The 24252-nt window shown below is 50.4% G+C and overlaps 1 protein-coding gene across 1 annotated transcript; it reads right to left on the bottom strand.

The window, feature by feature from the left end:
- Positions 1-448: 448 nt before the first annotated feature.
- Positions 449-24246, bottom strand: EFCAB12 (EF-hand calcium binding domain 12). Its single transcript, XM_082347930.1, has 9 exons — positions 20954-24246; positions 15536-15984; positions 12718-12903; positions 10755-10911; positions 8242-8438; positions 7383-7596; positions 4199-4358; positions 2467-2523; positions 449-1787 (listed from the first exon to the last, which is right to left on the bottom strand). The coding sequence occupies exons 2-9, from the start codon at positions 15815-15817 to the stop codon at positions 1529-1531; spliced, it is 1512 nt and encodes a 503-aa protein (XP_082204056.1). The 5' UTR covers positions 15818-15984; positions 20954-24246; the 3' UTR covers positions 449-1528.
- Positions 24247-24252: the final 6 nt, after the last annotated feature.

Here is a 24252-nt window from a genome sequence, read left to right as displayed (position 1 = left end):
GAATACTTGTGTTTTCCTAGATGTTAATATCTAGGAGTAGCGCTAAAAATTTTCATGCCTGCCGTTGGGACTACGTAAAAATTTGGAATTTTGTTTTGAGCTTCTAAGACCTGGTGAGGAGCCATCCACTTCCGCCAGGAATTGAAGCCGCCCCTCCGGAGGATAATCCAGCTTTTAGATTACTGCCGCCCGCGTTTCTTCTTCCGAAGTGCTCCTCTTAGTGGCCAGGAGGGAACAAAACAGCGACATTTTAATAATTCTCTCAAGTGAATTTATAAATAGCAATGAGACTGTAACAGCTCTCGTTCAGTGGGCCTCGCACATTTCCATGAGGTAGTTCTATTAGTTTCCCCATTTTACATATGTAGAGAGTGAAGTATGGAGATTTGACGCCAAAAAAAAAAAAAAAAAAAAAAAATCCACACTTCTAACCATTAGGCTAGACTGCCTCGTTTAAAATTGTTCTTTATTTTAGCTTTTGTTTTTAAGATTATTGTGAAAATCAAATTTCAAGAGAGGAAAAAAAAAAAGTCCCTTGATTCCAGAGCCCGAACACAATAGGGATGTCATGTCATCAGTGATCTGTGGTAGAGTAGTTTCAGGGCCAGATGGAGACAGAAGCTGAAGTGGATGGTGTTGTTGACTTCGTGATGGGTGAGAAGGGAAGGGAGCGAGTGTTGACAGCTCCTTCGTGAGATTTTGACTGTTAAGGGGAGTTTGAGGAGACCCAGAGACGTGAAACGTGAAATGTGAAGGGAATGTCTTGTCCAAGATCACACAGCTGGCAAGCCGTAGGGTTGAGACTGCACCACACCTCACGAATCCTGCTTGCCCTGTGGGCTGGGGAAGTCAACTGGGATGCTGAGCACGGAGGCACTGTGCTAACAGCAGCCCACAGGGTGTGTGTTGTGAAGGAAAAGGTCTTGATGTGGGGTCAGGTGGGTGAATCAGGGGAAGGGCTCATGAACCAGTGTGCTTGTACTTGTGAAAGGCCCAAGAGTTTTGGAAGTAGTGATCCAAATGGCTCATTCTTTGGGGGATGAGGGACACATTTCAAGAGGAGGGCGCAGGGGTACCCACACTGCCTGCTGCTTCCTGGGGGTCCCTGAGATCCAGGATGAGAGGCTGGAGGTGCCATGCAGGCATCCCTGTCAAAACCCCAGGCAATGTGTGTTTTCTTCCCAGGCTCAGGACCCCAGCTTGCCAACATCCCTCTGGCCACAGCTCCTGAGCAGGAAATCACATCAGCTGGATCACAGGTGACATGAGAAAAACCCCAACGTGGTTTATTTCAAAAGGACAGAGGTCAGGAGAGGGAAATGCTCAAAACCCACATCTTTCCCTGGACACACCCACCCTCTGAGACACTGCACGCTTTGAGTCTGGAGAGAGCTGGCCCGGGCCTTCCCACTGAAACGACTTCTCTTGTTTGGCTCTTTGATACCCTCCCTGTGTCTATGGCTCTGGGCTGCTAGCTACACTGGCCCCCGGCCCCAGGATGGCTAGGTTTGGTGACCCTTGGCCCAGTCTAGTTGATGTGGTAGATCTTGGGGGCATCGTAATAGGAATAGGTCATGTAGTTCATATCCTTAATGGGCCACCAGTGGTCGGGATGGTAGGTGGCTGAGTAGGCCTGGGACCGGTGTTGGACACAACTGAAGAGCGCCAGGCTCCGGTCCACGGTCACAGTGGGCAGGTAGAGCTGTAGCTTGTCCAGGAGGTGACCCGGCCAGAAGAAATTGGGATGGGTTAGCTGCGGACCACTGGACCTCTTCGCCTTCAGCTTCCTGGAGAAGGAGAAGACACCGGGACGGTTGTCATGGAGACAGGTGGCGGATGGGGCTGCTTCCCAGCGGAGCCCGCCCGCTGTGAGCAGAGTGGAGGTGCAGCGCCGTGCTAAGCACTCTAGTACTCAGTCCTCCCGACAGTGCTGTGCGGTGGGCTCCGTTGTCCCATCTGCCTCACCAGCGAGGACCCGGAGGCCTAAGGAGGCTGAGTTGTTTCCCCAAGGCCACACAAGCCAGCAAGTGGCAGGGCACAGGCTTGACTGCCAGTCTGCTGCCTCTAGACCCAAACTCTTAAGTGCACACCGCCTGCTCTGCAGAGGCATTTTAATGTGCTGTTCGGAATGCAGCCTCTGGAGCCAGCACAGCTGGGTCCGAATCCCTGCTCCACCACTTAATAGAGATGTGACTCTGAGCAAGATAGTCAAACTTCCCGTACCTCAGTTTCCTCTTTTGCAAAATGGGAATGCTAAGAGTAACTTCATAGGGTTGTTGAGAGGATTTACGTGAGTTAACATCTGGAGAGCAGGGTCTGCCTAGCACTCCTAAGTGTCATTTTATGCCCCTCAGCTCCTGGGCACTGAGTCCCAGGTGCTGTGCTACCGTGTACCCTGCAACATGCGAGTCCTGGGCACCTTCCTCCTACCCGCCCCCCTCCCACAGTTAGATGATCACTACAGACCTGGTGAATTCCTCAAACTTCTTAAAGCTGACTTTCTTGATTTTCTTCAGCATGTTCCTAGTGGAGAAGAGAGAGAGAGGTATCTTGTCAGGAGACAGGAAATCCAGGTCAGTGGGGCTTTGGGGAGTAGGTCAGTGTGACAGGGGGTCCACCTCTGAGTCCAGACCAGAGCTCTGAAAGGAGAACTTCTTCTACCTGGGTGGCGCCCTGACTCTGTCCCCCATGCTCCAGTGGAACACACAGTGCGCTGGGGTGTCTAGACCTCTGGGCCCCTATTGGTCAAGCAGACAGGATGACAGCCCTGGGCTCAAGGCCTGGCTGGCTGGGTGACTTGGGGCAAGTCGCTCCCCCTGTGGAGCCTCGCGTTTCTCATTTCCCAGCACAGAGACCTCCCAGATGGTTATGAGACATGCTCAGTAATCTGAATCCTTTTGGGGCCCCTGACTCCCACTTGTCTTCCAGAGCTGAATCCAGCCTTGAGGACAAGGGTGGTGAAAGCTAACGCCCCAAACCTCAGGCCTGGCAGACATCACTAATTACCACGGCACACTTTCCCAGCAAGCCTGCATCTGGCTCCAGAATCTTTCACAATGCATTCAAAGAAGCCAATGAAACCAGTCCACCCCTGCCCCGGGGGACCTCTATCCTTTATTATAACTGTGGCCCACCTAAGCAGGACAAAAGTCACTTTCTCAGGTTCCCTAGGTTCATGGCTCAGGAACTGGTGGCAGCCACTCAGGGGCTGGAAGGCAGTCACTAGGGGATCAGAAAGGACTCTCAAGGCCACAACCTGCCCGGTTCGTGCTCAGCTCTTCCCAACCAGGGCTGTGGACAGCCCCACCTGCAGACCTAGCCCACTCCTGCACTGGAGAACGCCGTGACGGGGCAGGCTACAACAACAACAACAATCAGTGCTCGAGTGCTAACTGCTAAGAAGCTTACTTGCATTTCTCATTGGTCCTCACTGTGTGTGGTATAGCTGTTGTGCCCATTTTACAGATGAACACACTGAGGCTCAGTGAGTAAGGTAACTTGTCCATTTAACTGCTGGCCTGTTGGATTTCCACTCGGCTCTGCTGCATCCCACGCCTGCTGTTCTGGCCAGACTACCCTAGCAGGCAGCTGGCAGTGACCTACGGTGTGGTTCCATCTTGGGCCCCTCCCCCCCTCATGATATCTGGTCAGCTGCCCCCTCCTCCCCCGCCCTGCAGGGATGCTGCCGTTCTCCAGTCTGCAGTCACCACTGATGCTGGTTCATAGCCTGCCCTGGGGTCACCTCCTGACAAAGGAGGGCATTTTCTTAGAGAGGACTTGGGATCTGAGGGTCAGGGGGAGGCCCCAGTGCAGAGTTCTGTTCTCCTCCTGGGGGGCTGCAAGCCCACCTCTTGCCAGAGAAGGGGCTGCCATCACTGTCCTCTGCAGGGGCCCTGACACCCAGCCCATAATTTGTGAAGGGGCCTCCCCCGTTTCTCTAAGAAGTCCCTCTTTTTAACCTTTTCCAGAGAGCGTGAGGTCACATAGGATGTGGTCAGGAGGGTGGCTGCGTGGGAACGAGGCAAGGCGGCTGCAGAGATATGTGCCCGGGGACACATGGCCAGTCCATGGTGATCAGTTGGGTTGGACATGCCAGGTTAGGACACAGACACTGGCACAACGTGACCCCCAGCCCCCCAGCAAAGGGGCAGCAGTGGGGCAGGAGCACAGGCACGGGAGGAGGGGGCCAACACTCAGCTTGTCAGGCTTCTGAGCCACAGGTTTGGAAACGCCCTGGGATCGGAGCAGGGCCAGGTTCGGACTGAAGATCTTCAGGTCTGAGTAGTAGCCTCCCGGTTGCCGGATTGGACGCACCTGGTCCTTCTGCAAAATGATCTTGTCCCCCGGGTACATCAGGGCTGTGAGCAGCAAGAGAAATACAGCCTGTCAGCCCAAGACCCCTCCCCAGACCGAGCCTTTGGGGCAGAGCGGGGGGTTGTTTGTTTTAATAAATTCACATTTTTGTTTGAAAAGATTTTTCTTATATACATTTAAAAAATTTTTATTGTTAAATCACTGTAGATTCACAGCACGTTACAAACAGTAGTGCAGAGCGTCCCCCAGGCCCTCTCCCAGCCCCCCCTACGGTGGTGTGTGCATCACCGCAGCACGCTGTCGGGAAGCGCGGCTGGCGCAGTACCGCTCACAGGACCGCAGATGAGGGTGCCTGTTCACAGCTAGGGCAGCAGTGGCCCCGAGGCCTGGGGGCAGTTAGGACGGAGCGCTGCCGCACACCCTACTCTGCAGGGGTGTCCTGGTCAGCAGTCCCAGGAGGAGGAAGGGAGGCCTCACCCAAGACTTCACTAGATTCACTTAGACCCAGTCGATGGCAGTTTTCTCCTCGTGCGGAACATAAGAAGCTCTGGGCTGGGGCTCCACCCTCCTGCAACTGCTGAGCAGGGCTTGTCCTAAGATGGTAACACACAAACATCTCGTGTTCTGGACACAGTGATGGAGGGTTATTCTCCAGGTTATTAATGCTGGTGACTGGGGCGGGGAGGGCAGGGATTGCGGAGCTGAGAAGGGAGGGGAGGGAAGGAGGAGACGTGCAATGTCAACATTTTTTAAAGGTTTAAATGATTTTTGAAAACTACATTAAAAAATATATATATACACACATGACTTTAAAAAATGATTTACATAAATAATTTTGTGTAAATAGTAAAGAAAGACTGTCCTTGTGAAAGGACAGTCACTAAAATATTATTGCTGGTCAACTCAGGCTGGGGGGGTTTTTATTTTTATGTTTTCAAAAAATATAAGTGAGCATGGATTATCTATAAAATCAGGGGGAGAAAAATAATAAAGCTATATTCAGTGGGGACGGGAAATGCCTCGATGTTCTGGAGTTCCGGCCCATAAGCTTGAGACCTTGAACACAAGCTGTAGCCTTGAACACAGACCTGGAAATCCCCATGTTTGTGCTTCTTGGGCCACAGCAGATCACGCCTCTGTCATAAGGACAGCCAAGTGGCCAGGACAGTGGTCAGAGATGGACCAGCGTCTTTTCCGTCTAGACCAATCAGAAGCAAAAGGAAGCCCACCCACAGATGCTCCCGTGTGCCCATGCGTGGTGGGATCCTGCAGACAGGTGAAGCTCACCTGTGTGCGGACCCAGGAGCCAGCAAAAGCCAGTGGTGGAGAGAATCAGTAGAGGCTCGATCCTCTGGTGGGGACAGACCAAGGGGCACGTCCGGGGGAAAGACCTAGCCCACAGGAGCCTTCGGGTGCCTGGCAAGCACGCTGGTATTTTAGAAGACACAGCTGCAGCTCCACCGCTAGCCAAGACCAGGGGATGTAAATGATCCAGGAAGACAAGGCTCCCAGAGGGAGCAGGAAGGAACGATGATTTGGTGAAAAGTTGGTGTCCAGAGCTGTGGGGTCTCCTGCTGTCTCTGCCCTCCCAGCCCAGGCGGGCAGCAAGTGGCCACCCAAGCGAGGGGTGTGCAGCATGTGCAGGAGACAATGACCATTTAGGCTGGTTGGCCTGTGTTCCTGAAGGCCCTTGGCCACTTCCCCTTGTATAGACCTGTTATGGGCTGACTTGTGTCCCCCCAAATTCATATACTAAAGCCCTAACTCCCAGAATCTCAGAATTTGTATTTGGAAATAGGGCCTTTCAAGAGGTGATTAAGCTAAAATGGGCCATTAGGATGGGCCTGAATCCAATCTGACTGGTGTCCTTAGAAGAGGAAATCTGGACACACAGAGAGACAGCAGGGGTGCATGTGTACATGGAAGAGACCATGTGAAGAGACAGCCAGAGGGTGGCCATCTGCAGGCTAAGGAGAGAGACCTCAGAGGAAACCAACCCTGCTGGCACCTTGATCTTGGACTTCTAGCCTCCAGAACTGTGAGAAAATACATTTCTGTTGTTTAAGCCCCCAGTCTGTGGTATTTTGTTACGGCAGTTCTAGCAAACTAATACAAGACCCAAGGCCCTGTACATTTAGCACGTGTTTCCCTCCATCTGGGGGAAAAGATGGAAACAATCAATTGTGACTGTTAACTCTTGTTCTCAGGTAAGTCACACTACTCTCTGGGGGCCCCCTTTTCTGAGAAAACCACATGCCCAGTATGGCCACAGCTCCTTCCTGCAGAGTTCCTATGGGAAAACCTCTGCCCTCAAGTGCAGCTCACTCCGTGTTTTTAAAGCACAGACAGCGACCTGCCCATTAAATATATAAATTCATAAATTTGGGAAGCCGGCATTGCTACATGGTCACCAGGGGGTTATGGGGACATTCCCCTGTCCCTTGTCTCAGAAGCACACATCCAGAGATGTGGAGGGTTCAGATCTGCTTGGATGTGTGAAAACACAATCCTTCCCCCACGCAGAGGGCAGAACCAGTAGGAAATTCTCAGGGTGGAGACCTGTGGTCTGAGCAGAGAGCAAAGGGCCTCAGCAGAACCTGTCTCCCGGTGCCTTCTTCCCTCTGTGTGGCAGAAGCACCAAGAAACAGGCCTGGCCTAGACAAGTGGTTTGGAACACCCAATGCATCATAGCATTTACCACTTCCAGCCAGGCTCCCTCTCTGAAATCGGGATCCTTTCTTTGTGCCCAACCTCTGGCTCCCTCACCCAGAACTCCTGTCCTGGCGCTTCCTGCTCTAGACTGGGGAACCCGGACCTCCAGGCCTGTGAAGCCTGCAGCCCTGCAGGGCTGTAAAATCCCATCTAACAGCAAACCAGGCGGGGCTGTTCCTCCCTCCACCACCAACCCCCCCCCCCCCGCCCGGCCCTGCAGTGTCCCCACCACAGGCTGCAGTGGCGTGCTTGGATGTGTGTCGGCTGGAGAAGGACAGACCTCAGGTGGACGCCATCCTCGCCCTGGCTGTGGGCCCCCTTGGCACCTTCCCGAGGACCAGCCCCGAGGCCCTTACCTCTCACGAGGACGTCCTCGGTCAGCGGGAGGCCGTAGGATTTGCAGAGCTTCCAGCACTGCAGGTAGACCAGAAAGGTGCGGGTGCGCGACCTGTTGATGACCGCCTCCATCTCCCCGTGGATGGTGGACGGGAGGCAGTGCTCATCGAAGTGCTTGTTCCCGCTGCGCACCAGGCGGCACTGCTCCGTGTACTGGATGGAGGGGATGGTGAGCTGTGGAGAGAGCAGAGGCTGGCACTCACTCCTCCTCACCTCCTGGCCCAAGGCAGACGTAGAGCCTCATCTACCTCTCCCCCCAGGCCCCCATGAGGGGCAACGGCAAAGAATGCAGCTTCTGAAGTCTGGCTTGGGATAGTATTATATTAGTACTGTCTGCCTCCCTGACTAGACTCTCAGCTTCCTGGGGCCTGGGGCCGTTTTGTTCTAGGCAGCACCTAGAACAGTGCCTGACACATCACAGGCTCTCGATAAATATTTATTGGATGAAAATTAACTCATGTAATCAGTTATTCCCTTCCTTCACGCGTCACATTGTTTCTGGAGTGTCTACTCAGCGCCAGGCCCCAGGCCAGGTTCTTGGATTCCAGCTGTGATGAAGATGCAGCCCTGGTCTCAGGATGCGAAGTCTTAACTAAAGAGTTGGAGGAAGGGAACTCAATACTTTCAGATGCATCATCTCATTTTATCTTCACAGAAACCTTGTGAGGTAAGTGCCATTCTTACGTACAGAAGAGGGAACAGGGAGGTAAGGAAGCCCCCTAAGAGCTCCCCCGGCCAGAAGGTGATGCAGGGGCAGTGGATTTGAACCCAGGCCTACCCAGTCTCCAAGCCCCATCCCTCCCCTGTTGGCGGGGGCACCTTGCTCTGCCGCTTCTTCTCGCGGTACCGCTTGCCCACATCCTCCATCTCCTCCAGGGTCATGGGCCGTGCCTCCATCTCGGTGCCGACCACGGGCACGGTCAGCAGGTCCATCTTGAGAGGCTCTGGGGCTAAATTCACCTGCTGCTTCTTGGATGGACTCTGTGGGGAACCACTGTCCTTGGCAGATCTGTAGTCTAGAAGCAGAGGGAAGAGACAGAGGAAGGAGGAACTGAGAGGGGGCCCAGCCATGGAATCCATCAAGCAGTTAACCAGTGTCAACAAGCAGGTGCCCACGTGTCCGGTCAGTGCCATCTGAGGTGCACCTTGAAGGTGTCCCTTCTTCCGTTTCCGCTGTGGCCACCTCCTCCGTCACCTGCACCATGGTCACAGCCCTCCTGTTGCCATTCTCATCCTCTAGCATCCTGTTTCCAGGCCTCCACTGTCCCGGGCAGAAATGAAATCCTGGCCCTGCCACCTTCTAGTTTTGAGACTGTGGACAGGTGTTCAGCCTCTCCGAGCTTCAGCTTCCTCCTTGCAAAGCATGAATAGTAGCCCTGACCTCCCGGGACTGGAAGGAGAAAATGACCTAATGCTGTGGGTAAATGAGGGTAAAGCTTCGCAGCCCACAGGGGGTGCCCCAAAGCCACCGCCTTCTCCCTTGTAAGCCAGGCGTCCAGACTCTTGATGCTGCTGCCCCTTTAAGCAAAGCAAGAGATACCCAAGTCCGCTTACCTTACCCACTGCTGCTCTCCAGGGAAAAGGAACTCAGTGAGGACACTGAGCTAGCACTGGCCAAGCAGATACCTGCTCTTGGCTCTTAGGAAATAATAGGTCCCAAATACCTTTGCTGCAAACGTGTACCATGGTGAACTCCGATCATTCACCACATAACTTGCAGCCAACAATGCGGATAACGATAAGCTTTGGTAATGCATAATGAAAAGGCAAAAAGAGTGTGGGTGGGAAAGCCCACCCAACTCGAGGAGACCTCAAGGATGCACCAGACACAAAGGGTACAGGATCTCATTACACTGGGGGCACTCAGGTTCCCTGGGGTTCTGAGAGGGATGGAGACTGTGCCTGGGGTGACGGTGCCTCGGCCTGGAGGTTTGTTGAGACTGGAGGTCAGAAATCTCGCTACCGGACTTCCCTGGTGGCGCAGTGGTTAAGAATCCGCCTGCCAATGCAGGAGACAGGGGTTCGAGCCCTGGTCCGGGAAGATCCCATATGCCGTGGAGCAACTAAGCCCGTGCGCCACAACTATTGAGCCTGCGCTACAGAGCCCGCGAGCCACAACTACTGAGCCCGCGTGCAGCAACTACTGAAGCCCGTGCGCCTAGAGCCCGTGCTCCGCAAGCCTCCGCTTGCCACAACTAGAGAAAAGCCCGCGCACAGCAACGAAGACCCAACGCAGCCAAAAAATTAATAAATTAATAAATTAAAAAAAAAAAAGAAATCTCGCTACCCTGTGGGACTGAGGAGGGGATGCTCTAAGGGAGCCGCCTCTAAAAGAACCTACCTGGGAGGACGCTGAGCACCCAGCTCAGTGTAACCTTGAACTCCAGAGACCCCGCCCAAATCTTCACCTCTGTAAGGAAACCCCTCTGCTGCCCTCCTAGGGCTTTTACATGACCTCAGGGAGGGCCAGGAGGTCCCCCCATGTCCACCCTCACAGACGTGTCTGAAATTAAATTCCTGCCAACCTGGAGGGTGGGGACAAAGCAAGATTTGTTTCATTTAGAAGAAGAGAGATGTGTTTATATTTGAGGAGGATTCTGGAATGGTGGGTAGTAGTCAAGGGAGGGCTTTAATTTTATCTATAGTTGTTCAAATTTTTTTTTTTTTTACAATAGTGGCACTAACAATAAAAAAACAAAAAACAAACAAACAAAAAACATGATGTACCCTGTGTTGTAAATTCATACGCAGAGCTGCTGCTGTTTCATTTCTAATTTGTCTCTGTGCTTCGTCTGGATAGATGTGGCTTCACAAGCACACAGCTTGGCAAATGGAACTTGAGCTGTGCACAACCTATACAACTGTTCACAGCAGCCCTACTAATATCCCTGATAGTAGAATACCAAAGTAGATTTTCCAGTAAACTCTAAACATGTACTAATTCTAGTTTCTGAATTCTAGTTAACTTTTTATCAATAACACGTAGATTAATATTGGGAAGGCCTTGGACCCACATACAAATGGAAAGGCTTGCCGTTTGGGTCAGTTCTCAGCCTATCAGGTGGGCTTTGATGGGCTAAAACCACCCTTTGAGAATCCTCCTTTAAGAACAGGGTTGGGCCTCATTCATCTTTGAACGACCCGGTAGCTGGGCACTCAAGAGAATATCTACCCCGCGGTTGATCTCTGGGCCTGGAAATACCAGAGGGAGGCTTGGCCCACCTACAGTAAGCCAGAGCTGGAGAACACACTCAAGTGAGCCAAGGCTGCCTCCATCACACTGGCTCCCAGGACGCGGAAGTGGAGGCACGGGGGTGGAGGTGGATATGTACACTCTGTTGCAGTTGCCAGGGTGCTTTTCTGCTGAGCCAAAGACCACTGCTTGTAGGTGCTGGCCAGGTTATCCACGGTGATGCTGTCATGCTTTCCCAGAGAGCTGAGATAGATCACGATGTCCTCCACCTCCTGGCTTTTCAGAGGGACTCCAACCTGAGGAGAGAAGAGAAGCCCCAAGGTGGGCGGGCAGGCTCCAAACGTCCTGCCAGGACGGCCAAGGCCTTGCCAGCCTGGCCTCACCTCCCCGTCTAGTTTCATCCTCAGCCACTCCCAGCTCACACCCAAGGTCTCTGCCCAGGAGCTCAGAGCCCTTCCCCGGGGCCCTGAACACACCCTACACGTTCTCACCCTCTGCCTTTACTCAGACATTTCCCACTTCCTGCCTGAAAAACTCCTATCCTTCCTTCAAAACCCAGTCCAGACATATCGTCATCTTTGCAGAGTCTGTTACTTCTTCCTCTGGCCTCCCTCCCCACTCCATTCCAATCTCAGTGACAGCCTTCCTGTGCTGGACTGGAAGAAGGGTTTCACGTCTGTCGTCCTTGTCCATGAGGGACACATAAGCCGCCCTGAGCTGAAGTAAAGTAGAATCAGAAATCGGATACACATTACTCCTTTAAGGATGGTGAGCAACTTCAGAGAAGTAAAATGCTTGCCAGCAATACCGAATATTCAAGAAGAAAAGTTTTAAAGGAAATACAACTTTGTCAGCTTCTTTAGACTGTAGATATTATGCACTGAGCTTTACTTAAAGAAGATCAGAACTCACCTGGTGCTAAAGGATTTAATGTTTTATCTTTTTGGTTACATTGATTGACAACCCTTTATTTTTTGTTGTTTTAAATGCTTTGAAATTTTGTTTAGATAATTACATGTCATAAAATGATAGTGTGAAAACTGGTGATGATTTAAGACCATAAAAGATGTAGCATTCCCCTTCCTAAAGTTTTTTTAAAAGGTATCTTGTATTCAAAATATATAAAAGCTTCATTCACCCAGACCAGGAGTCAGCAAACTTTTTCTTGAAAGGGCCAGATAGTAAATATTTTAGGCTCTGGGAGCCACGTGATCTCTGTCATCACTACTCAACTCTGCCCTCCTAGCATGAAAGCAGCCATGACGATATGTAGAATAATGAGTGTAGCTGTGTTCCAATAAAACTTTATTTACAGGAAAAAAGCCTTTATTTACAAAAACAAGAGACTGGCTGGATTTGACTCCTGGGCCATAGTTAGCAAACCTCTGCTAGACCAATAGAACTTTCTACAATGATGGGAATGATCTATGTCTGAGGGATCCAGTGGAGGAACCACTCACCACATGTGACTACTGAGCACTCCAACTGTAGCTGCCGTGACTGAGGAACTGGATTTTTATTTCCTTACAACTAATTTGAATTTTTGAATAACCTGTGAAAGTGTGGTCCGTGGACCTCCACCATAGGCATTGCTGGGAGCTTGTTAGAATGCAGCATCTTGGGGGGACTTCCCTGGCGGTCCAGTGGTTAGGACTCCACGCTTCCACTGCGTTTTAACAAGAAGCTGCATTTTAACAAGACAGAAGCTGAGACAGAAGCTGCGTTTTAACAAGACCCCAGGTGAGTCATATGCCAATGATGGTTCCAGAAGTTCTAGAAGGTTCTAGAGGCAGGACTGAAGGCCCAGCTCTCTCTGTGCTCAGTTCTGGGGTGATTCCCCAAGCAGCTGGCTGGTTATGGGGCTGGCTTCGCAGACCTCCCGCTCAGGTAGGGCCTTTCAAGGTCAGACGGGTGCAGGGTGGCCTTAGGGGTCTGATGGGGCCTCAGGTTAAGCCACATATTCCAGTCCGGCTTTATAAGTAATACGGCTGATAGTCGGAGCAGGATCTGGGGAGGGGGCGGGGGGGGGGAGGGGAGGGGGGTGCATGGGCGTCCTCCACCCCCCACCTCAGGCCAGCCTCGGGGGCGGGGGAGGCGCTTACCGCCTTCAGAGCCGTGATGAACTCCTCCCTGGAGATCCTCTGGTTCTTGCCCTGCTCCACCTTGTGAAATATCTCCTGGATCTTGATCTTGTGGCTACACAGGTAAGAGTACAAGGCCGACAGGGCAGAGGGTTCGGGCAGTTGTAGCTGGGGCACTTGCCGGTGGAGGGGTCGCAGGCTTTTCTTCTGAAAAAGGCAAGAGAGTGGGGTAGAGGGGAGAGTGTGGGGGAGACAGGCCGATGGAGCTTCATCCCCAGAGTTAGAAATGGGAGAGAGAGAGTCTGAGCCACCCTGACCAGACAGCAAGGTGGAGGGCAAGGAGCGCTGGATTCCGGCAGGTGCGTCCTGCCACGGGACGCCTGGGAGATTTTGCTTCTCTGGGCCTCCAATTTCCCAGGAGAAACAAGAGGCTTGGACAATATGAGAACTAAAATTTCATTCTTAACCACATCTCTCCTGTCAGACCAGTCAGTATTATAATCATACTGGGCTCTCGGTGCAAATACATGCCCCTGGCCGGAGCTTCCTGGGCCCCCACTGCCCACACTTCCCAGCCTCTGCCCCTGCTGGGCCTCCTGCCTGGAATACCTCTCCTTTCTCTTCCTGTCCAAATCCTACTCCTACTCCATTTCCAGGTGAACGGGAATACAGTTAGCCCTCCGGGTCCATGGGCTCCACATCCACGGATTTAACCAACCACAGATGGAAAATATTCCAAAAAAAATTCCAGAAAGTTCCAAAAAGCAAAACTTGAATTTGTCATGGCTGTTGGCTGTCAACTATTTACATAAAATTTACATTGTATTTATAACTATTTACATGGCATCTACATTATATTAGATATTCTAAGTAATCTAGATATGATTTATCCTCCTTATACGGGAAGATGCTTGTGGGTTATATACAAATACTCTGCCCTTTTATATAAGGGACTTGAGCATCTTCAGATGATGGTATCTGTGGGGTTCCCCCCCCCCCCACAGATGCCAAGGGAGACTGTACTTAGGAATAATGTTCCTTTACTTTGGTGCAGCACTTGACAGTTTACAAAGGGCCTTGCCGTTCCCTAGCTTATAGCTCCTCAGTGTCCTAGAGTCTATTCATGGCCTGTGGCAAACTGTAGAGTCCTTAATCTGCTGTGTCCACCTCTGCCACTAGCATGGAACACCTTGAGAGCAAGATCATGTCTTATTTAGCTACATACCCCACCTCCTATCCTTGTACTCAACAAAGCCCCCAGCCCTCTGCAGGTAGGCAGTAATGGTTTGCTGAATGAAGAAAACAATGCTGTGAATTCGGTATTAGGTATTAGTTTCCCTTTTTTTACAAATGAAGAAACAGGCTGAGAGGTGAAGTGACTTGCCTGGGCTCACACAGCAGGTAAGCAGTGGAGCTGGGTTTCTAACCCAAGTCCTGTGCTTATACCTAGATGCTGTGCTGCTGGCAGGAAAGCGTGTGTTGGACCCATGAAAGTTGGCTTTTGACTATGATTACACCAGGGACTGACGCTGAAGTTTGGGGGCCAACCCAAGTGACATCCGTAAGTCTGCAATAATAATAAAAATGACAAACATTTATTGAGTGCTCACGATATGCTCAGCACTGTCTCAGGCACCATATATAAATTAGTCCGTTTAGATGTCACAGCAGCCCTAGGAAGCAGGCACAATGGTTATCCCCACTGAACAGTTGAGGAAACTAAGGCCCAGATCATACAGCTAGGAAGGAGCAGAGCTGGGTTTAAACCCAAGTTACCTTACCTCTTATGCCAGCTTTACCTGAACTGGGAGAAATTTCAAGTGTCTGTATTGTAAGGAAATGTCCCATACAGAGTCTGTATTGCAAAGAGGTGGAAGATGAGGGCTTTGGTTGCTGACTGCCATTTACTATCCCTATGGGCTTGGACAATGTATGGCCTCACTGAGCTTCTATTTTCATATTTATAAAAGGGACTTATATGTATAATATATATAAAGATATACACAAATTTATAAAAAATTTTCTTCCAACCTCCCAATTGTGATCCTCACAATAGCCCTGTGAGCACCTGCTGCCACATATAGGCCCTCAACAAATGAATGAACCAATGAATGAACAATGAGTATTTAAAATGCCCCACAGATGAATGCCAGGGATGGTTCCTCCCAGGGTGGTTTTAAGATATAGTCACAAATTCTTCAACCCTCCTCCCTTCTAAGGTGGAGCTCAACCCCCTTCCCCTAGAATGTGGGCAGTATTTAGTGACTTGCTCCTGACAAACAGACCGCGGTGGAAGTGATGGTGTGAAACTTCTGAAACTGAGACCTCCTGAGACGAGGTCATAAAAGGCATTGCAGCCTCCTCCTTGCTCTCTTGGACCGTTCGCTCTGGGGGAAGCCGGCTGCCATGTGGTTAGGACACTCGAGCAGCCCTGGGAGAGGTCCATGTGGCCAGGAACTGAGGCCTCCTGCCAGCAGCCAGCTTGGAAGCGGGTCATCCTGCCCAGTCAAGCCTTCAGATGTCTGTGGCCCAGGCCAGCATCTTGAGATGAGAGCTTGAGCCAGTGCCATCCAGCTAAGCTCCTCCCAGGTTCCTCATTCTCAGAAACAGTGACATAATGAACATCTGTTGCTTTAAGTCACCTTGGGGGTATTTGTTATGCAGCAATAGATAACAAATACACCTTTTCAGGACTTCTGTTTGCTTCCCTGGGACTGGGAGGGGGATGGTGGGTGGGGGTGGGGGTAAAAGATCCCCATCCTGCCTACTTCAAGGGAGTGAAATGACAGCATGCCCCTAACACCCGAAGTGTCTGCATCTGGCAAATGGGGCTGCTCACCTTGGTGTCTCTGGTAGTGGCCAGCTGGCCCATCAGCTGGGCCTCGTGCTCCTTGTGGCTCTCGTGTAGGACCTTGGCCTCCGAAGGCGTGAGTCTGGACTTGTTCTGCAGCCACCTCTCTACATTGCCAAATGACTCCAGGTCGTGCCGAACCTTCAGCCTCTGGGTCAGCCAGGCCCTTGGGTCCTTTGGCTGTTCTTGGATGTCCCCAACTTCCGGGGCTTTGGAGCTGGGGGTGGGCTCGGGGGGAGCCTGGGGTTGGGGGGTGGGATTGATGGGCATCAGAGCCTCCTTTCGAGGCAAGATGATGATCCTCCGGGGGCTCTGAGGCAGGTGGAAGTCCTCCTGCTTGAACTGCTTGAAGCAGTGGGCGATGACCGCTTCGGGGTTGAACACGGGCTCCTTGCTGGCGTTTTCATCGTCAACCAAGGACTTAGACCGGTAGAACCCTGGAAGAGGGTTAAAAGGTGAGTTCCTTTCAGGAAGAGGACCAGAGGAGTCAGGAAGGAGAAATGCTTCAGCACCAGGCTGGGCATCAGGGCACCTGGGTTCCAGGCCTGGCGTTATTGTTGCCTTGCTGTGATGATGAAAATAATTACATCTAATGTGACTGGGCACTCCCAACAGCAGGCACTATGCTAAGAGATTTATATGCTTCCCCATGAACCTTCTTAGATTCCAATCTTACTCCACCCCACTCCCCCCCCACCCCCCGCCCCCAGTGCTCCTTGGCAATCAGAATGATCTTTTTAAAATGCCATTCTGATCTGGTCTGATCATCTGAGGCAGCCTAGTGCCATAAAGCGCAGAGGCTTTACAGCCAGAACGCTCCGGTCTGAGTTCCGGCCCTGCCGCTTACTGGGGGCATGATCACTTATCCTTGCAGAGTCTCAATTTTTTCATCTGTAAAATGGGGATAATGATGGTACCTACCTTATTGAGTGGTGGAGATGTTTAGAATCAGTTCAGTTTGTTCACAATAAGTGCACTGTTATTATTATTTTATATACTTACCCTCCCCCCATTTTGAAATACTCCCATGACTTTTCATAGTCCTCAAAATAAAGTCCCATGACTCTCCTCCGCTAACCTTTCCTGCGTCATCACTTGCCTGTCTTTCCTTACCCTGTCCAGACGTCTTGGCGTTCTCTCTGTTCCCTGAATGATCCAAGCCCCATCCTGCCTAAGGGTTCCACACACGCTGTTCCCTCTGCCAGGAATGCTCCCTCCCCCATCCATCCCCTCCTCGCTCCTCCTCATTCTCCACGTGTCAGAACAAATGTTCCCTCTCCAGCTTCAGGCTGTGTTATATCCTCATGTTATCTCTGTACTTTTCCTTCAGACCACTTATCATAAGTATGTAAATCAAGGGTTGCAAACTGGCAGCCCTCATACTGAATGAGGCTTAGGGTCCTGTTTTGCTTGACATACTTGTTTGCTTAAACTTTTCCAGGTTGCACTGCGTTAGGCTGGGGCATGCGCTCTGCAGCTTGCCATAGGCCTCACCATTCCCTATTGTCTCACACGCAGCTCATTTCATTCAGTAAGGGCTTGGTTCAGGCAGACAGTTGCATTTGAAACCCCTGGTGCAATTACTTGGTTTATTTTTTTCCAATACACTGTGAACCGAGATCTCATCTCTCTTGTTCCCTGCTGGGGTCCCAGCACCTCCACAGTGCCAACATATAGTGGGAGCTCAGTAGATATTTGGTGAGTGAGTGAATGACAAGTGGACAGACCTAACAGGTTGGCATCATGATTTACACCCATTTTTACAGATAAGGACACCAAGGCCCAGAGAGGCCCAAGGTCACACAGTTGATTAGTAGCAGAGCTGGGACATGACTTCGGTTTGTCTAGCCCCAGAGCTCAACTCTTAGCCATTACTTGATATTACCGCAGGCTGTCACCTAATCCTGCTGAGTCTCAATTCTTTTGTGCCTAAAATTATATAAACTCTCGTCTAGCAACCTCCCGAAGCTATTATGAAGATCAAATGAATAACAGGTGTGGGGATGTTCTAAAATTCAGAAGGGACACAGCATTATTATTAAAAATATTGTTGGGGCTTCCCTGGTGGCGCAGTGGTTGAGAATCTGCCTGCCAATGCAGGGGACACGGGTTCGAGCCCTGGTCTGGGAAGATCCCACATACCGCAGAGCAACTGGGCCCGTGAGCCACAATTGCTGAGCCTGCGCATCTGGAGCCTGTGCTCCGCAACAAGAGAGGCCACGATGGTGAGAGGCCCGCGCACCGTGATGAAGAGTGGCCCCCGCTTGCCGCAACTAGAGAAAGCCCTCGCACAGAAACGAAGACCAACGCAGACATAAATAAATAAATAATAAATAAATTTTTAAAAAATTTAGAAAAAAAAATATTGTTACCATCATCTTCCTTCTAAAACCAAAACTCTCCTGCTTAAAACCCTTCTATTGCTCCCAGCTGCCTCTAGAATAAAGTTCAATCTCCTTAACTTAGCCGCACCTGTCCCACCCACCCCTGCCAACTCCTCTAATTTCTCCAGCTCCTTCTCTCATTCCTTCTGCCTCACCTTGTACTTGTACCCAAACTAAGCTGACTGTGGTTCCATAGTTCCCCCCTCCTGCCCACCCCCCCAAACCGTGCTCTTTCCTGTCTTTGAAACACGCTTCTGTCTCTCCCCTGTTCACTTGATTATTCCCTACTTAGCCTTTGAGGCTCAGCTCAGGCATTACTGTCCCCTGAAGCATCCCAGCCTCTCCCTCGTGCCCCTCTTGGTCCCCATAGCCCCTACGCTTAGCCCCCTCATAGCATTTACCATATTTTTCTGGATGAAGATACTTTTCTTTCCCAACAGCCTGTGAGTTTCCCAATGGCAAGAACTGTGTCTTACTTCCTGTGCATCCCCGGTACCCAGCCTGGCACAAAGTGAACAGTCAGTACATTTGTTAAGTCCCTTTACAATGCCCGTGTATTCCTTTCATAGTCAGAAAATAATTAAAATATGTATACATCAATGTGGACAGAAGTAAGTACTTCTCAACAACCCATTTATCATTTCTTTGAGGACAAGATGTTCGGTACGACTGAAAATTTAGTCATTCATCAAACCAGCATTTACTGAAAGTTACCCAGTGCTTGGTACTGGCTGGGTGCCCAACAGGCAGTATGCTGGCACAGAACAAGGTGGGGTAACCAGAGGGGTTACAAGGTGGTTTCAGTCAGGGGAGAGACGCTGACCGAGGGATCTGGGAGGTCATCATGCAGGAGGGGACATTGAGTGTGCTTTCAGAATGAGTCGGGTTTCAAGGGATAGAGGGGCCAGCATGGGGATCGATCAGGGTGGGGTTTAGGGACTTGAGGGTTACTAAACAGTTTCACAAATTGGAAGCACATTGTGTGCGAAGGACGAGGTTAACGGAAAATACAGTTGGAGTGATCTCCAGCGCCAGGTTCAGGGGTTTACACTGTACTCTGCAGCCCATGGGAACACATTCAAAATATGCCCCTCACTGGTCTCGCCCCTTCCACTTGAGCCCCCCCTAGACCCCAAATCCATGATCTGCCTTTAGCCAGAGGCATCCCTTCCCCCTCGGAAACCCTGCAATGGCTTCACTGAAATGGCTTCTCCTGCTCTTAGAATAAACGACCCTCTTTCACAGTGGCCTGCAAAGCTACCTTGCTGGGGCTCGGCTCCGTTTCCTCCCTAACCTCCCCCCACTCTCCTCCCCTTCGAGAGCGAAGGCTGCAGGCCCACCATGCCATGGAGCTTGCATTCTAGTGGTCTTTGGGGTCCTCTGTTCGTTGATAGGAAAGTGAGGCAGGCTCTTAGAATAAAAGAGGTCACCATGTGGTTGTGGGTAGAGCCTGTGTGAAAATGTTCCCCAGGGATTAATGAGGCCAGCTCTCAGCGGCCAACTATTCCCATTGCCTGCCCAGGTCAGGGAACTCTTTCTACAATGCCCCTGCGGACTTCGCCTGTTTGTATACCTCCAGTGACAGGGTGTTCTCTACTTAACATTGTGAGGGCCTAATTCCAACTGCTAGAAAAGACTTCTTTATATTGACCCAGAATTTGTTTCCCTGGAATTTCTACGACCCTTGGTCCTAGTCCTCCCCCAATGATGCCCCAGAAAACACATTTGTTCCCTCTTTTCTGGGACAGCCCTTCAGGTGTCTGGAGACAATTCAATACTTCCTTGAAATTCTCTTTTTCTCTTGGCTCTTGATACAAATCTCTCCCTAAGTTCCATCCTACCTCTCTGGCCACTTGTTCTTGGCCTCTCTTTTCCTCCCCACTCCTAAAATGTGGAGCCTCCAGGCTTACACTTGGGCACTCTTCCCCCCCCACCAAACACTCTCCTCCACTCTCATTTCTGTGGCCCTCCATATGCAGAGGACACCCATACCAATATTTATGACTTGGAATTAGCTCCAACTTTCTACATACAGTTGCTCCTAAAGCATCTCAACTTGTACGGCCTACGAGGATCTCCAACTCAACCAAGTCTGAACTCTTTCCAAGTTCCCCATCCAATCAGTGCCCTCTAGCCTGGCACCTTTCCCTCACCTCCCAGTATCTTTGGCCTGGGAATTTGGGACAGTCCCAGATCACCCCACTCCCAACATTGTGAGTTTGCCAATTCAGACTCTGCATTTGCTGATGCTCCCAATCCAATCCTGTCATTCTCAGTGGCTTCCCCATCTCCTGGCTCACAAGATCTCTCCTGATCTTGTCCCTTCTGACCCCTCTTGCCTCTCATCTCCAGCAACACTCAAACTACCAGCAGTTTTCTGAAGACCCCATGTCTCTGGGCCTCTGTGCATGCTGTTCCCTTGGTCTGGAATACCTTTCCTCCCCCTTTTGGCTTGGATAACTCCTTGTATCCTTAATTTAAGCTCCAGTGTAAAGAACTCTCCAGGACCTTGGAACCATTCCTCCCCATCCTCTGCATTTAGCAGACCTCTTACTCCTGGGTGTCACCCCTGGACCCAGTATTCATCCCTTCTTCTTCTGTAAGTATCCATTTATCTGTCTTTCACCTCTGAAGTTGCAGTGCTTGTCAAAGACAGCAAGCTATCACCAAAATTTTGAAGACTGATGGTCTTCTCCATGCCTCTTCTCCCATACTGAACACACTAATGTCTAGCGAAGAAGTAGGGCCAGCCAGAGGGCCTGGACACCTTTCCCGGGCCCATGGGTTGGGCCGCTGGTTCCAAGCCAAAGCAACTCGGCCTGCTCCTCCAGACCGGGCAAGGAAATCTGAGAAACATGCACTACCTGCCCCCGACTCCCTGGCAACCCTGCACCCAGAGAGAGGACGACACAATGAGATATCCGTCCCTGTCCTAGCCCTCACCCCACTTGCACCCGTCCACCTGGGGGTTGAGGGCTTCCTGGAGCTGGCGTTGATTCCCGGGAGCTTAGGGTGAACTTACGGAGCAGAGACCGGAACACAGCCTCGTACGCTTCAGAAGAATAGTCCGTGGTCGCGGCGCCGGGAGCGGGTGCTGAAGAGAGCGTGCGAATGTGCGTGTGTGTGTGTGTGTGTGTGTCTGTGTGTGCTTGCTTGCGCGGGGGTATGGGGTACCAGAAAAACAGTAATACCAAGTTTGCAAGAGACCCGTGACTTGCAGAGCTTGGCGCAACTGCTGCCAAGACTACGGACGCCCCGCGCTGATTGGCTGGGTGCCGCCACGTGGCCGGAGGCCCGCGGGGAGAGGATCCGCCCGAGCAGGAGACCCCGACAGTCTCGCTCCCTTGGAGGGTCCTGGGAGGGGCCGCGAGGAAACGGTGCAGAGCATCCGGCTCCGCAAAAGGGAGGATTTCTTAGGTTGGCCCAGTGGCCCTTGAATCTGGAGTAATAAATCCCAGGTTTTCCTGTAAACCGTAGGGTCTCCAGCAGGTCTCCACATGTTTAGGGCTGTGTTCTCACACAAAGAACAGGCGCTCCCTCCTCCAGAGGGAACCCGAGAGAGTCGTGGCCAAATAGAGGCAGTGTTTTTGGTATGCTTTGTCCCTGAAAGACAGGGTGCCATGGTTTGGAATTATAGAACATGAGAACTGGAGTATTAATAATATTTGAAATGTCCATTGACTGATGAATGGATAGACAAAAGGTGATCTATCCAAACGACGGAATATTATTTAGTCATAAAAAGGAATGAGGTATTGACACATGCTGCTGAGACAGGCTGGGACCTGGGACCCTTTGCTGCAGTGCTTACACCTGGACAAGTGTCTCCTCGAGTAAGAAACTACATAAGGGATGAAAAATAACTGCACATATGTGCAGTTGTGGCCAATTATGAACAACATGATACAAAAAGACCAAAACCCAACTGCCACTTCTGAGGTGTGGGGAGCAAAAGCAGGGTACTGCGCATGATCTCTGCACACAGCACCACGAGGGGGGTGGGCAGACCACCTAAGCCACCCCTCCAGCCCAACCCATGGGTCAGCCTCTACCCTTGCCCCATTTAAGGGACCTGCTCACCCCCCTCCACCCAAGAAGCGAGCAAGGGAACTTGTTATTTGTTTTCACTCCCTCCTGCCGCAGCACTAGTCCCAATAAAGCCTTGCCTGAATTTCTCATCTGGCCTCTTATCAATTTCTGTTGATTAGAGTCTAAGAACCTGGGTCGGTAATACTGCAACATGTACGGACCTTCAAAATATGCCCAGTGAAAGAAGCCAGACACAAAAGGCCACAGATTATATGATTCCATTTGTAAGAAATGCCCAGAACTGGCAAATCTATAGACACAGAAAGCAGACGAGTGGTTGCCAGAGGCTGGGGGAGGGAGGGATCGTTGGGTTTGACTGCTAACAGGTAACGGGTTTCTTGTTGGGGTGATGGAAATATCCTGGAGCTAGTGATGATGGTTGCACAACACTGTGAATGTGCTAAAAACCATTGAATTGTACACTTTAAAAAATGGTTAAATCAATTGTATGTTAATGTGGATTTTGTCGCAAATAAAGAAGTTAGAAAAGACCCAAACACTTGAGTGCTTACTCTGCATAAGGTACCATCCTTAATGAAATGCGTTCTTTTTGTGACCCTCTCAACAACCTGAGGTCGTCACTCAGACCATCCCTATGGGCCTCATGAATGTAGCACTTTTGTAAGCCAGGCTCCATTTAAGCAATTTCATACATTAACTTAATAATCATAATTGCGTGAGGTAGGCACCACTGATCCGTTCAACAGATGAGGAAACAGGTACAGAGGCCAGGCAAGCTCACCTGCAGGAAAGGGGAAAAGCCCGGCCTGGCTGCTGCAGAGCTCCCCTGCTGCACCCGCAGGCCCACAGTCTTGATGGAGATGCCGGGCCGGGACTGGACAGCAGGTCCCACCGCCACGCCACACCTGATGCCCCAAGCTTGCTGCCTGCCCTACCCTCTGACCCCAGGCACGCCCGGGGCTGCAGGGGCCCCTCTGGACTCTTCGCTGCAGGGTTGGGCACCCTGTCCCCACACCTTACCCCTTTTGTTCCCTTTCATTATTGTGTGTCCCTTTCTCTCTCCCGTGAGGGTCTCTACAGAGCCTTTTCATCTTTGTGCCCCTCCCTGGCACAGAGCTTTGCACTTAGTGAATGCTACTCTGATACCTGTTAAATAAAAACGTGATGGGAGGTTATGAAGTGGATGTTTGCCTTGGAGGTGTGCGTGTGTGTGTGGCCAGTTTTCCTGTTCCTGGATTTTGAAGGATGGTCAAAATCCATCCTTCTCTAAAAAATGAATCTCACTCACTATAGTGGAAACAACCAATTAGCTCTGCAGCACACTGTATCCTGGTTCTGTTCACACTCTACCCTACATCAAAGGTAGTTTCCCTAACAATTTGTTTTTCATTTATTCAATCAATTTAATTTCCAAATTATGCCTTAAAATGACAATTGATAATCGAGATTTAATAACTTAGATTTTTGTTTGTTTTGTGAGTTCCTTCTGAAGTAAATGTTTCAGTATTTGAGCTATACCATTATAATACCTGTTTTAAAAATGGCATAAAACTTAAAAGGTCCTGTCCTCCAGCTGGAAGATGGGAGATGGGTAAATGCTCCAGTTTTCACATAGCCATCAAGGTAAATGCGTGAGCCAGAAGTCAACACTCTGCAACAGAACTGCAGGCAGATATGCACATTAGGTTATCAAACGGCCAAATCTCCAATTCCTAAAAGCCAGCAGACAGTCATCAAGGACACATGATGACAAAATAATCTTATTTTTCTTTGGAGGTTAGCGTTTTTTAATAAAAATACTTTATTAATTAACTGCCTGATTTACCCTATCATATCTTTTCTGACATGTGTGGCTGAAAACTCTTTGCTTCTTCATATAACAATTGTGTGACATCATTTTCTATAGAAGGACAACAGGAGGTCTAATCTTCCCTCAGGCAAGGTTGATAGAAATTTGCTTTGCATTATTAATAACTGAGGAAAGTTTTTTTAAACTTCAAATCACATTTCATTATTGGAAAAGCCATATACATTTTTAGGATTGTTGTCAAATAACAATTTATTTTTTAAAAAAATCTCAGAACATGTCGTAGCACATTCAGTAGCAAAGATCTTCCGGTGGTACACACATTAAGACACACGTTAGGTTTCTAGTTGGGCTGATTAGAATCTATACGCCTGGAAAGGCGGTTGTGCTTAGTGGAGCTTTTAAGAATCAAAGTGCAAAGCAATGCATAAAAACAAGCTTGAAAACGTCAAAGAGTTTTAAGA

The sequence above is a fragment of the Balaenoptera borealis genome (assembly GCF_965194805.1).
Source record: "Balaenoptera borealis genome assembly, chromosome: 12".
Classification (NCBI taxonomy): Eukaryota; Metazoa; Chordata; class Mammalia; order Artiodactyla; family Balaenopteridae; genus Balaenoptera; species Balaenoptera borealis.
This window is presented reverse-complemented; position numbering and strand designations above follow the sequence as displayed.

What these genes read in the sequence shown, in the direction of transcription:
- EFCAB12 (XM_082347930.1), bottom strand. Translation starts at nt 15,817, where the DNA reads ATGCCCATCAATCCCACCCCCCAACCCCAGGCTCCCCCCGAGCCCACC. An exon ending in CGAGGACGTCCTCGTGAGAG is followed by an intron (nt 4,359 to 7,382) that starts GTAAGGGCCTCG and finishes TGCTGCTCACAG; the next exon opens with CCCTGATGTACCCGGGGGAC. An exon ending in AAGTTTGAGGAATTCACCAG is followed by an intron (nt 1,788 to 2,466) that starts GTCTGTAGTGAT and finishes CTCCTTCTCCAG; the next exon opens with GAAGCTGAAGGCGAAGAGGT.